Below are 14,240 nucleotides of genomic sequence, written 5' to 3'. Positions count from 1 at the left end.
TCTAAATTTTCCTGATTAAACTGGATATGGACAGTGTGTATGTAATTTCTTAATAATCAAATAATGTGTGCAACATAATAGTGATTTTTTTAAAGGCTTGGCATGAACTAACAACATCCCTCAAATGAAAGTGAGTGTAAAGAAGCATCTGAAAAGATTTAGAGCATAATGGGACACTAAAGTCAATAAAAACCAAACTAATACATTCTCTAGTCGGGTCTGGTCTAAAAAATAACATCAGTAGATTTTCCCTTGACTCTTTACATGATGTATCATCCCAAACTATTCACACAAAGATGAAAATGCAAGAACACACATGCCACACACACACACACACACACACACACTTACGAGTACAGGCCATGGAGGCAGGGTCTCCCTCGGCACGGAAGTAGTTTTTCTCACAGCCACAGTGCAATGACCCTTCATGGTGAGAGAAGCTATGAGGCGGACACTTCGAACACTCTGTGTTTCCCAGCGTAGATTTGTAGAAGCCTGCCCGGCACACTGGAGACAAAAGAACAGAGACAGATCCGTGAGCATCATGCTGACAGTATCATGCTACAGTATTAGCAGCAATTTTTCTTCACCTACAAGCACCTACAACGAGAGCCCGTTGAAATGATATATGGGAAGTATTTTAATGCACTCACACACATACACACAACCCTAAGTAGAGGGCTGAATATAAATCTGATGTTAATGTAACAAGAACCCATTGACTGCTAGTAAAAAAACAAAACAAACAATAATTCTCAGAAATGTCTTTGTCTCTGTTTCTCTCTCTGTTCATCTCTCAGAAGGCACAACATGAATAATGCAAATTGTCCCCTCAGATGAAAGGGCTGTTCTCTTTAAATATCTGTGGTATTAAATCTGCACTCAGCAGCTCTTTTAACTCCTACTCACCACAAATCTGTTGCAATCTGTGCAAGGAGGATGACACTCCACCTGTGTAAAGTATATTACATGTGTGTTTGTGTATCTGTGTAGGACGGGAGATCAAGAAGAGGGGATCATTAAAAAACAGTTTTCTCCCCTTTCCCCTTTTTATATCTTTCTCTGGTTCCACCCCAATCATGTATTATCTTTATAAAACTCCCTTTTTTTCAAGTAGGCAAAACTCCTATCTAGACTTGATTGTGGAATTCAAAGCGTTTAAGCCCACAAAAAGTGTGTATTAATAGTGCTATAGTTGAATTTCTGGTCATACACACTGTGTTTTAACATCAAAAACTAGAAATATTTAAGTACACAGTAATTGCAAACCTAAATAACAAGAAAAGCTGTATTCACACAGTGTTATGATAAATATTACAGACATGATTGGATGTTCATGACACCGTTTGGATCAGACCACACTTTTTATTAAAATGCAAACATGGACATTTATAGTAATCTGATACTGCATCTAGCACATACACTCAAACCAAAATCTCTCTCTGTGTGTGTCTCTATTAAACGCACATATACACATACACTAGGTTTAAAAAATGGCTAGCGGCAACAGCAGCGAGCCAGCAGAATGTGTGGGCTCAGCAGAACAGGTCTGACAGATCCCAGTGGTGGACAACACGCTCCTGCAAAAGCCAACATTGCTGATACTACTGCCATATCCATCACTGACACTGGCACGCCAAGGTTCCCATGCTGCACTAAATACTCCACTACATGCCATCTACTACAGAGCATGTGTGTAGGTGCATGTGTGTGTGTGTGTGTGTGTGCATGCACGTGTGAGAGTAATAGCATGTGAAGTGGGTTTAAGCAGCCCTATTATGATCCCACTGATGAAATGACAGCCACAACACTTGCTGACACACACAAAACAGACCACCCTGATTGGAGGACACGCGGGGATATTAGACATGACAGCCAGCACCCCCAGCCAATCAGGTAAGAGAGGCAGAGAGATAACTGCTGTGTCAGCAGGAATGCATAAGGAACGTAAAACAGAAGTGTGGATAAACAGACAGAAGTTAAAATTAATTAATCTTATAGCAGTGGGACACCGGGCTTTCATCTGATCCCGTATTTATAACCTATGACAGAGCACACATGCTCCTAACTGTTCACCCCTGGATAACACCAAACAAAGATGCGTTCGCCCCATTCATTGGACAGTTAAACAACTGGGCTCGAGTCCAGCTGGATCTGTTTCCATTTAGCTACCATATGTACGAACTTCTGGCATCACTGAGGATTAGCAAGATAGATATGTGTAGTACATTCAGTGGATAAGTTGCTGGCAAACATGTTTCTTGGTGTTCAGATGTTCATATGTCACGTATTAAGTCCTTTTTTTGTTCCTGTTCTGTCAGACTAAGACAAATTCATTTATATGAAAATGCACATATATAGAATTTGAACCAAAGGAGAAAAAAATTTGAGCTTTTGGCAGACATGAATGTACACTTTTGGGGGACCATGCGTGTGTGCTATATTTATGGCACTGGCACTTTATGCGTTTATTGCAATGAAGGGGCATGGGTAACTGGGGTGGCTTTAATAATTTTTTACAATACATAAGCTCTATCACACAGAGCAAAGCCTTTGATAACACCAAAATACTCCTTACAAATAAAAAAACTAAAATCACCCGGCTTAGTCTTTGAACGTAACAGTTGGATGAATTACTCTGGCAAGTCAACACTTTACAGTTGGAGAAACACAATCTTATTTCCACTTAAAAGTTAAAAATATATGGGGACGTTTCAGTGCATAACACAGCAATGAAACGTATTAGGCACAGAGTGGATCTCATTAACTTTTAGTGTAAAAACGAATAACCAAAGCTGCACTTGCAGTATAAGCTTTTCATATGACAGTATAGTGATATGTCGTATTTTCATGACCGCAGCCCTAAAAATATTTTTATAACAGTTGGAAAAGGATAATAAAAGTCCTGTTTCTTCCCTGTGTGTCTGCCAGGATAAAAAAGAAACTCTGATGGTAAAATCAGATTTGCCTCGCAGGAGGTTAACTCCTCATCTACGGGAGAACCAGAATGTGTTACACTGACATTCACCAGCGGTCTGTGCAAGGACGTGCGTGGAAGGCTATGATATCATGTGTAGTAGCATCTGTGTGCGCGTTTGTGTGCCCCAGGAGAGGAAACACGGCACCTCTTCAGATGACAGAGTATGTGTGATTAATTAAGAGTTGTGTGTGTGTAGAAGTAACACATGAGCGGACACGCACGCAATCACAATCACAAGTGCTTTGAGAAAAAGTGAGAAAATAAAATGTTTGCAGCAGAGAAAAACATGAAGGTTATCCCCTATGAATAATCTTTTATTTATTTCCAAATCAATAGCAGCAGGAACAACATGTACGTTTTGTTGTAGCAGTCTCTCACTCACACACACACACACACACACACACACACACTGAATTTTCTGCAAAAACTCACACATAAGACTCAAACAGAAAGCCTTGTTACTTTCTACAGAATGACGGCTGAAACACAATCTCTTCATTCACTTTTAAAGAGCTGCGCACTCTGACATTTACACATACACGTGTGCAGAGGCACGAGCACAACTGCAGCAGCCACATGATACGATGGCTGTGAAATAACCAGGGCTGCGATTTGTGCTCGATCAATGGTCTAGGTCATGGGACACCCTTATCAATAATTAACATGACTGCTGGATGGTCTAATGGTCGCATGTAGTCCCCCTTTTATCTACATGGTGGTTAAAACCCCAACCTGACCTTCAGTTCTGTTACCATGCACCGTTTAATGGGACCAGTTTTGAACTATTTGAGAAAACAACATGAAGAATTTAAAGTTATTACACATTCAGATAGAACCTGGCATCCATGTGTGACCCATATCTTTGTTACATATAACAACAGATGGAGATCAGCTTTTATTAGAATCTTCTGTAATCATCAGAAAAACATAACCTGATTACAATCAACGTGTTATTTCTCCTGATCTGTGTCCTCTTGGCCCTTAATTTCACCTGTTACTTAAAATTTGATTGGCGTCACAACGGGATGATTGGAAAGTACCACTGCTCGTGACCTCTATCTTTGCGTCAGCCCAATCCAAAGCTCCAGCTCTTTTCTGCGCCTTTTTGGTCTCTTTCTCTCTCTGAGCCGCCTAAACACACACATTCAGAGTCCAGTCTCTCTGCATACACAGCCAGAAAAGCAGACCAAACAATTGATTTCCTGTTTCCATACCACCTCCGCTGCTTTTCTCTTTAAATCCGACAACATCCCAATGACTTTCACTCCCACTCTCCTCCCCTTCCATCTCCCTCCATCTCCACCTCCCCCCTTCATCCTGCCCTCCCTCCTCCACTTCTTTTCTGTGGCTTTCCCTTCTCTTTCAGTTCCTCCATCCCTTCTTCCCTTAATTGGAATAGCTCTCTTTGAAATGGAAAAGTTATTTACTTTGACAGCTTAGGCATTTGGCTGGCGGTCTTATCCGGAGCCACTTGTAATGTTACTGAAAACATGGCAACAGTAAATAATGTGCCCCCTGCCATGAAATCCCCCTTCAGGCCGGCGAGTTAACAACTTACAGAAATACGAAAAAGGTCAAAGTCCTTTATTAAGCCAGAACTTTTTGGTGGGAAAATTTGACTCTGTTGTAATTGTGACACATTGCTGCTTTAAGTATTGCGGAAACATTGTTGATTAATGAGGAAACATAAAATTCAATCATTTCAACAGTGATGTTATTACCATCTGGCTGATAATCAGTGGACACAATATTTATATACTAACATTTTGAAACTGAAAATTGCGCCTAATTTTAAAACAAAACATTGGCACATTACGCCAATATCAGCAACTTATCTGTAAGCCCAAGATAACCAAGATACAAAAAAAAAAATGTCTTATATACAAAGTGATGCAGACATCCATTATACAGAATTACAATCAATTTGTCGACGCTAATACGATCATAACCAAATAAAATGAACTCACTGTTCTTGGGAATGTAAATGAAAGCAATCATCACAATTGATAGGTTGTGTCTTGGGGGCTAACTGCTAGACGTTCCATCTCTCTTATGTTCAATTATTGTGTGAGTTGCCACGATAATCACATTGGGAACGTACACACATGAGACTATTCATGTGTCGTTATGGCAGGCCGTGTGCTTTTTCCTGCCAGCCTGCGCAGAAGAAGAAGTGATTCTGTACATGTGCAAGCCTCCAGGGCCGCCAGTAACCATCAACTGGTGAACACATTAACTGTCCAAACTAAACCTGCAAAGTAATTCATTTTCAGTGACTGTGATGAAAGCTGTCAAACTAATCAGAATATTAAAAAAAAAAACTCTTTAGGTCATAACTGCTGAAGATTTTCCATTGTGGTTTTTAGTCCTGTGCTGGCACAGCATAAGTTGGACAAAGGAGGCAGTTCACCTGCACATTCAGCAGTATTTAGCAGTGTCTTTGTTGACTTGTTAGAGATCTGCATGTCTGTAAAGCTCCCGTTTAATGATTTAAATTAATCTCTTCTAGCTGGAAAAACGGTAAAATGGACACACTCTGTAGATCAAGGTTGGACGATAATGGAGAGAAAAGGCTGTAATCTCGCCAAATCTTTCCACACTCATTTTATAAAATGAGCTCATCTCTGCCATATTTTTAAATGGAATTGCCGATTCAATTTCTTGCCTGCTGTTAAAAAAAAAAAAAAAAAATGAATGCACACAGAGAGTTTTAAGGTGCCATTACAGAAACGTTGAATGCTGACGGTTGAAGTTGCTGTTTGATTTTTAAAATCGATTCTGTTGTAGGAAAACTACGTATAGCAACAGTTCTCATCTCGCTTCCACAGAGTTCCACTTAAAACTGGGCCACTAGATCAATTTCTAGTTTTAACACGGCCATGACCTCATGAGCTGTGTTGTCAGCAACTATAGAAATGAAGCACTTGGCTTCGTCAGCTGAGCAGTGAAGGGCCAGATTGGAGTTTGCAATGCTAACTGCAGGCTAATGGCCTGGGGAGACCCTGCTATTCAAGCCTGTTTATCTATACACACTCAAGAGACTCTTCTGCTGCCTAGATGCACTGTGTGTGTCATTCAGAGTGCAGAATACTAATCGTTACACCACACAACCACCAGCAGCTTCTATCTGTGTGAAAGTGAGGTTTTTTTTTTTTTTTTGGGGTGTGTGTGTGTGTGTGTGTGTGAGTGCACGCACAGTCTGGCACAGCAGAGCTTAATTAAGAGATCTGATCCAACACTCATTTGCATAATAAAGCAGCCTGATGAGGAGGATGAGATGGGCATGAAAGGACGTTGATGAAGATGAAGGATGGCTGAAGAAAGAGAATGGGCTGAGGTGAGAAAGAGGGAGAAGTGGTTGAAAGGTGAAGAAAGTGTGCATTACTGGTGGTGTAGCCAGAAAATAGAAAGGAAATACAAATAGAAGAAAGTGGATATACTCCATTATACTGTGAGTTATCCATAGCAACCGATAATATTGTTTTTGTGTGTGAAAAGATACAGCTTCCTCAAGATATTTTTCAAAAACGTGCTGTTTCACTATAATTGCAGTTTGAAATTAAACTTAATTATTTCTAATGGATGAAAATTATATGAGTGATTAATGTTATGCCATCATTAATCATCAACAAGTAGCATCGCCAGAGTTTGCCAACTGCAATGAATGGGATTTTAATAGTAGTAAATATTGGCTAGTGTCATAGTTTCCTCCCTTTTTTTTTTTTCTTTTCTATTCTAAATGTCAAACTTTTAAAACAATATCACATGATTTTCTTTATCTGGAGCACGGGAGAGAAATAGCAATGTTATGAAAAGAACATGTGTGAGTATGTGTGTGTGTGTGTGTGTGTGTGTGTGTGTGTGTCTGTGTGACTACACATACACAAAAAAAAAAAAAGTGCTGATATGTGAAGGACAATTAACTGGGGCAAAACAGGGCAAGTACTGCAAAGGCCCACACACGCAGAGGCATGGATCAACTCCCTGCTGTATCCATCAAGGATGCAATAACTGTTCTCTACATCCTCCACACTCCAGAGATTAGCCAGGTCACTAAGAAAATCCAGGACAACCAGCGCATCAGCACAAACACACTCTCTAAACACACCAGCGAGCACACACTGAGGAGACGTTACTTCCATTGCTGTGGATGAGAATTTCACCACACACCACACATTTTATCTCCTCATTACATTTTGTACATAGGGCATCTTTGTTTTTTTTCTGTCTCTTACACATACACACTCACGCATGTTTCACATAGAATTACCCCTGTGCACACACCAACAATGTACCTGTTTGCCTTTGGCCATCACATACTGCGCAATTACTGCTGATTACATTACAACCCGACACACTGGGTGTCTGTGCATATCCAGACATTGTGTTGTGATGGAAGATGATGCCCTTTCACTTGCCCAAACACAGACACACATACACATTCCACTGTTACACTCCCTGGAAACAGCCATTATACAAGCTAAGTGGCCTTTAAACCCGCTTGCCTCCAATCATCCTTTTCACTACTATTGTGCTGGTTTAATACCACTGATAACCAGTCATTTACGCCAAACACACATTTACACAAACAACGATAGCTGTCATCATGATGGTGATTTAGCTGCTGACACTATTGTACTGTAATTCCCTATGTGTCAATAGTAGCCAGTGGCAACCATGTTGCCATGTCCATACTTATATCAGACAAAGGGAGATGTGGAGCTCAGATTAGATTAACATTGGCAAGTAAGGGATTTAAAGGGAAAGCCAAAACTAGAGTCCCATAATCCCATCCTGTTGAAGTAAAATAAAATAAAAATTAATAAATAAATAATAAAAGTTTAAGTGCTTTAAGTGTTGTGAACAATGTCAACACTCTGGATCCCACTGAGGAATGTATTGATGGATAGATGACTAGCCAACTAATTAATGGACAGATGGATGGGTGGATGGATGGGAAAACTGGATTGAAAAAAGAGGGAAAAGGAAGAAGGTGAGGAAAGACCGATGGAAGAGGAGTGGGAGAGAAAGGGAAAAATCAGAGCAGACGGCAAAAAATGGTTCAATAGTTACTCCAATTTCATAAGCGTCTTTCAACATCAAGTAAATATGTGTTTATGTGTGTGTTTCTATATATGTGTGTGTGTGTGTAACCAGTCCCAGTCCCACTGAGAGACACGAATCACCAAAGCAGTTTTATTGAGCAGTGCCAGAGAGGACACGCTCTCTACTTTAAGAGAAAATAGGTCATTTACAATGTTGGTGGACACGCACACACACACGCACAAGCTTACACACACACACACACACACACACACACACACACACATGCACAATGATGGTGACCCACTTCACTCAATGTGCTCAGTCAGCAAGACGTATACAAAGAAATTGATGTTAGGCGCTTTTGTAACAACAATGATGCAAGTTAGCACACAATGCAAATAACTACACTATTCTAAACCTCTGATATTGCTGATAATATTGAATCCAATTAAATTCATGCAGAAAATATAAAGAATCCTAAAATAAGTCCTAACAGGAATTGAGTATAAAATAGTATTTTCAAGAAAACTTATTTTGAAGTCATCTTTTTGTTTTATTATTATGATCTAAAGTCTAATTTTCCACTAGATACAAACACATATATATATATATATATATATATATATATATATATATATATATATATGTATAAATATATAATTAACTTGTTGAATTATACTCTTAAAATATATGACTTTTGTGTTCCAAATCTAGTTTAAAGGCGATTTATAGGCACCCATATGGTTGCTGACACAGAGCCTCAGTCTGGGAGAAGTGACTCTGCCTGCTGATTTTAAGGTGGAGAGCTCTACTAGGCCACTAGGGAAGGCCACTTTCCCTGCTGGAGCACCTGAGGACAGCTGAAGGACACACAGGCGCATAAGCACACACACACACACACACACTTTTATGCATACGCTGACAGACACCTACACAGAAGCCTCTGAAAACGGCTGCTGCCATATGCTAAAGAGTCTCCAGACTCTTCTCGCGTCGGACAACATGACATTCCGGCTTTCATACTGAGCAAAAAGTGTCCCACTGGAATTTGTCCAATCCAGACCAGACAATAAAATAGATAAATAAATAAAAAAAACAGAAACATTTAGTTTCAACTGATAAATCCTGGCAGCTGACTTCTATAGCATATCCGACATTATAATTGTGAAATGACATTTTATTAATTCAGTTTTGATTAATGCATCGTCTTGTTAATTTTCATATAAGACACTGTGTGGCTGTGACAAGTAAATGGTAAAATGTTCTGCACTTATATAGCGCTTTTCTACCTTGCTGGTACTCAAAGCGCTTTACACTGCGTCTCATTCACCCATTCACAAGCACAAGCACACACACATTCACACACCGATGGCAGAGCTGCTATGCAGCTGACAAGTCTGAAAGAAATAACGGTATCACTGGTGTTCTCCAGCCTGACGCTCCAACATCAGGTTTGCATTTGTTGCTACGGGAAACAATATAAACCATCACACAAACAGGCATCCAAGGAAAAAAGTACCCGTAATAGTTTTACCCACTTCAAATTTCCACTGTAGTAAGGCTGTAATCAGAAGGTCAGCAAAGAGCATTGAACTGGTTCTTCTGCTAGAGGGACTCTTTCAAAACTTTAATGTAAGACCTCTGTGTTTCACAACCACATCATACCATAATGCAAAATAGCACATGTTATCTTACCTCATTAAATCACAGCAAACTAAAAATGTATCTCATTACTTCTCACCTTGAAAGTGAACATCACTCTATGAATCTCTGACAGAGGTGGGGAGGTCAGAATCAATTTGTTAAGGTCTGAGATTTCCTCTGTGTAGCCCGTACCAGAGGTGGCTAATAGGATTCCCCTCCATGCCACAGGGGATAAAATGAGAGGCAATTTGATCAAGGTCTCATGTAAGAAAATAATAATCACGTTCACAGCTTCATGCCAGTGTCGCAGCGCCTTCCACTTGCAGCGTTGCGCATTCAAATTGGCCCCCTCGTTGGCATCTCATTTGATGCTCCCCCGGTGACACTGCCAACGTGTAACATTCTTTCGTGGGAGGGATCAAACAACAAAGACGCAGGGAAAGTCACAGGCGTGGACGTCTTTTAGCAGATGTCGCGGGGGCTAATTATTAAGTCAAATGCAGCTCAAGAGAGGGCGACCCGTTCTAAAGTTTATTTATATTATTATTATTTTATATACACACAGAATCTTATTTTAAAGTAACTACTAGTCTATCTAATCTAAACAGTTACTCTCTCTTCTTTGTGGTTCTCAGCTTTGCTTTGGCTCCGGTGTCATGTTGGTTGTGTTGACTGGTTTAGATTCTAGAGTAAATGTGAAGATGGTGGCAGCGTGTTTTTAGGGGTGTCCCCTTCCACCTAATGTATGCTGGGACGGTGTCCAGTCAGATTCTTCTGGAAAAGATTAAGCAGCTGGAGAAAATTGAGGAATTCATAACTGAAATCCATAGTTCACGATCCACAAGAGCTGGTATGTGTAATGCTTTGCGGAAATAGCAAAATGTGATCTCCCGAGACTATAGGGACTATTTGTGCACGGCGCGGTTATGGTAGTGCTAAACTACTATTTAAGTGAGTGCATGCATCTGTATGTGAATGTGTGTGTGTGCAGTAAGATTCCTAGGGCAGGTGTCTCAGCAGTGGCTGGGGCAGAGAAGTACTAAATCACTCCTCAACTGACACACCTCACCACAGGGTGTCCCGCCATGTGTTACTGCTGAGACAGTGAGAAAGACCCACGGGTAGCGGTTACAGGGTCACAGAGACAGAGAGCGATAAACCTCTCTATAAATCAGCATCTTGTAATGTAGGTGTCATACATGTGCGTGAGATTTACGTAAACATGCTGTATGGATGCTACAGTATGTCCTTGGAAATGTGTCTCTGTGTGTGTCCGCGCATGTGGGCGCTCGTCCCTGCCGCTGCCAGTGTAGGTGTGTGTGTGTGTGTGTGTGTGTTTGTGCGCCTGAGAGAATGATAGACCAGCGCAGGTGAGCTACAGACAGAGCCAGACATCCTGGCACGATCCAAGTACACATCAAGGCTCTCGCCTTACCCCTTCCCCCACCTCTTTCCCAACTCTCCTCCTGCTCCTCCACACCTTCTCCTATCATCCTCAGTTTCTGCAGCATACGCCAGACACACACACACAGACACACACACAAACAAATATTTAAGATGATGATTTATGATAGCTGTTAAAAGATACTGTTATTTTTTCTTGTATTATTTGATATTTAATAAGTCAAAATCATTTGATTACATATCCCATATGATCCACGAATGCACATTCAATCGCAGAAATGCACACCTGCCACCAACACGCACACATATGTACTTATGTACACATACGTGTACTGTATAAATACATTTGCCAGAATCCCGCTGAGTGTTTGAACAACATGTTGTCTGTATAATGTGTGTGTGTGTGGAGGAATGAGTCATCACTGACACAAGCATGGATAGCATACACATGGATCCATTCAAAACAAACTTCCTGGGCTAATCTTAGAGCACAAACACACTTACACACAAATAGCTGACATATACTGTTGAGATCCGTTAGATCCCCGTGAAGCAACACACTAGAGACCAATTAAAAATAAGAGAAATGAATACATCAATGAATATGGAATATATGAAGATTGTTTTTAATGAGAGACACTTAGTTTCTATAGATAAAATGAATGTCAATTTACTTAAATATAGCTGCAGCAGCAGGCAGCATCTGTGCACCGTGGCAACTATGAATCAACTCAGCAGTGGAGTATCATTATTAGTGTTGTTGTATTTCAATTCTACATCATGAATGCAAAATACCCAATGTTACATATAGGCAGGAAGGCCAAAGCTAACATAACATAAAAATAATGTTTATTAGTGTAGAAAAACAGAAACAAATAGGTGCAAACCCACTTCCAACAATTTCCTTTAGTCTTAGAATTTGGATTCACTGTGAATCATTCCAAAATACAACACAACTATAAAAAAGCTCTATATTCATGTTCTCCCTTTGCTCGGGAATTACTCAAGCTTTCATTTCTGTGACTTTGTGCCCCAGGGGTGCACTGGAGCTAGTGTTTGGTAGTGGCGGGTTGAGGCACTAGGAGAAGTGCAGGTTCAGCAGAAGTGTATTTCCAGTGTGGCACCCTGCAGAGTTAACATTAGCAGGAGTCTGTGGAGCCCCAGCTCATCGCAGTGGGAAAGAAAAGTTAAATAACCACATTCTAGTCCTTTTCCTCCCACAGCAATGCTTACCGGTCTTACCGGAGTTGCTGCTCTTTGCAAATGCAGTAGGCTATGCTCAGTACTCAGCTCTAACACACACACACACACACACCATCCCCACACTGATACAGTATAACAGATCATAACTCATATTGCATTGTCTGCTACTGTTATTCTTGGATCTTGTAAAGCAGGATGTGTATGTGTGTGTGTTTATTAGCCCAGCTGATTCCTAAAGATTGAGACAGCATAACAAACACTTGTGCCATGTGAACATTGGCACAGATGCCAATTTAACACAGACATACACCTTCACAATCCTAAATTTAACAAACACTTCTCTGGGCAGCTAAAAACCATAGTTAACTCACTCCGTCAAGCTGATACGCTGTAGGCTGTTTTAATAGAAAGCAGACACTGACCAGTGTGTGCCATCCACAGCTTCCTCCCTGACCACAGCTAGTGAAACTTTACTCAACACTCTGTAAAACCGAACAGTGAAACCTGTCTCTCCCCCATCTTGAGAAGCTTGAGGGTTATAGCGTCCCCGTGATGGTCTGAACGCTGTTTCAGAAGCTTTAACTGCCCTATGAAGACCAGAATTGTCGTCCATCCATTTAGTCTTTAAATAAAAATAAAAAAAATGTCCACGAGAATAGGACACCAGCAAAACCAATCAATTAACTCTCGGCCAGGAAAACTCTCCATTCTTTTTAGCACCACTTTACGAGCATTACTGTGGGTTAATGTTGTGAAGAGCGGCAAGTGTAAGAAAGGCTCTCACTGCCGTCATTCATCATGGGAGAGAGTGGACATTCATCATAGGGTTGCTAAAGAATCCAGTAAAGAATGTGCTGCCACGGTCCATTTAAGCTCAAAACCACAATTTGAACGCTTTTGTCTATTATTACTGTAGTATTAACCAGGTTTATTAGGGCGACGAGTATATTTTTTTCTATTTGAGAAATTATTAGCAATTAGTGCAATTGCGAATATTTGGAAAGAACACAAAGCTGGATGGACAGTCATCCCTTTCTCCCTCTTTCACACACACACACACACACAGACACACATACATGCGCCAGTGTCCCCCTTAATACAGGGGCCAGTGACAGGCTGAAAGGCGAGAGTGATGGATGGGCAGGGCTTAATCACCTTTAATCAGCTCTGTCCTTGAATAATGATGAACGGCGCCTTTTACACGCACAAAACACAGAGAGAGAAAGAAGCCTTGAGAAAAGATGTGTGTCACATACTCTTTGTTGAATTCATAAGTAGTGGCAGATGCCGGCCCTCCTCCTCCTCCTCAGCTTTCTCCCCATACATCCACTCAGTCAATGCAGAGCATTCACTTTTTACTAGCTACAGGCTACTGTGTTTTTCCTTCTTGGCTCACGCATCCTCATCTGTGTATCTTTACAGTGCAACACAATAAAACGACAACAGACAAAGCCCTCATTTTACTCGGTAAATGCTATGAGGATGTGCTTTTTTTTTTTTTTTTGTTATGTGACTGTGACTTTTTTAGAAATTTCATTGAAAGCTGACACAGAAACGTACGTGCAGCTCTTAGTGCCAGATGCTGCGAATGCTAGAACGTGCTCTTCGCTCCCTCCACGCTGGCAATCAAAGAGCAAAGTTCCCGTGGAGCCCGCATACTTCAAAAATTCACTCCACACACACACAATCTTTTCAATGCCAAAACGTTGTATGTGCATTTTTCATCTTTAGCGCGTTAATGCACGGCGAACTTCATATGCATGAAAGGGACGTCAAAATGCAGCAGGAACTGAAAAAGAAATCTGAGTTTCACGTCACATATGGATGGAGGTGACATTCACTGAATCAATAAATGAGGGTTAAACAATCTTTTCCTTATTTTCATCAGCGTCTTAATATGACTTTAAAGCAGCATTAGCCCCTAACGCGGCCTCATCCTCATAACCCAGGGCTCGGTGTAGTT

At 40.7% G+C, this 14,240-nt stretch overlaps 1 protein-coding gene across 3 annotated transcripts in view; it reads right to left on the bottom strand.

Moving 5' to 3' along the window:
- The window catches only part of epha3 (eph receptor A3), an 81,417-nt gene that overhangs the window by 36,391 nt on the left and 30,786 nt on the right, over positions 1–14,240 (bottom strand). For all 3 annotated transcript variants that reach the window (XM_026376301.1, XM_026376302.1, XM_026376303.1), the window contains exon 4: positions 352–507. In XM_026376301.1, coding sequence (XP_026232086.1) covers positions 352–507 — 156 coding nt within the window. The remainder of the gene's footprint in view (positions 1–351; positions 508–14,240) is intronic.

Source organism: Anabas testudineus, chromosome 21, assembly GCF_900324465.2.
Source record: "Anabas testudineus chromosome 21, fAnaTes1.2, whole genome shotgun sequence".
Classification (NCBI taxonomy): Eukaryota; Metazoa; Chordata; class Actinopteri; order Anabantiformes; family Anabantidae; genus Anabas; species Anabas testudineus.
The sequence above is the reverse complement of the archived record's forward strand: the minus strand, read 5'-3'. Positions and strand labels throughout refer to the sequence as shown.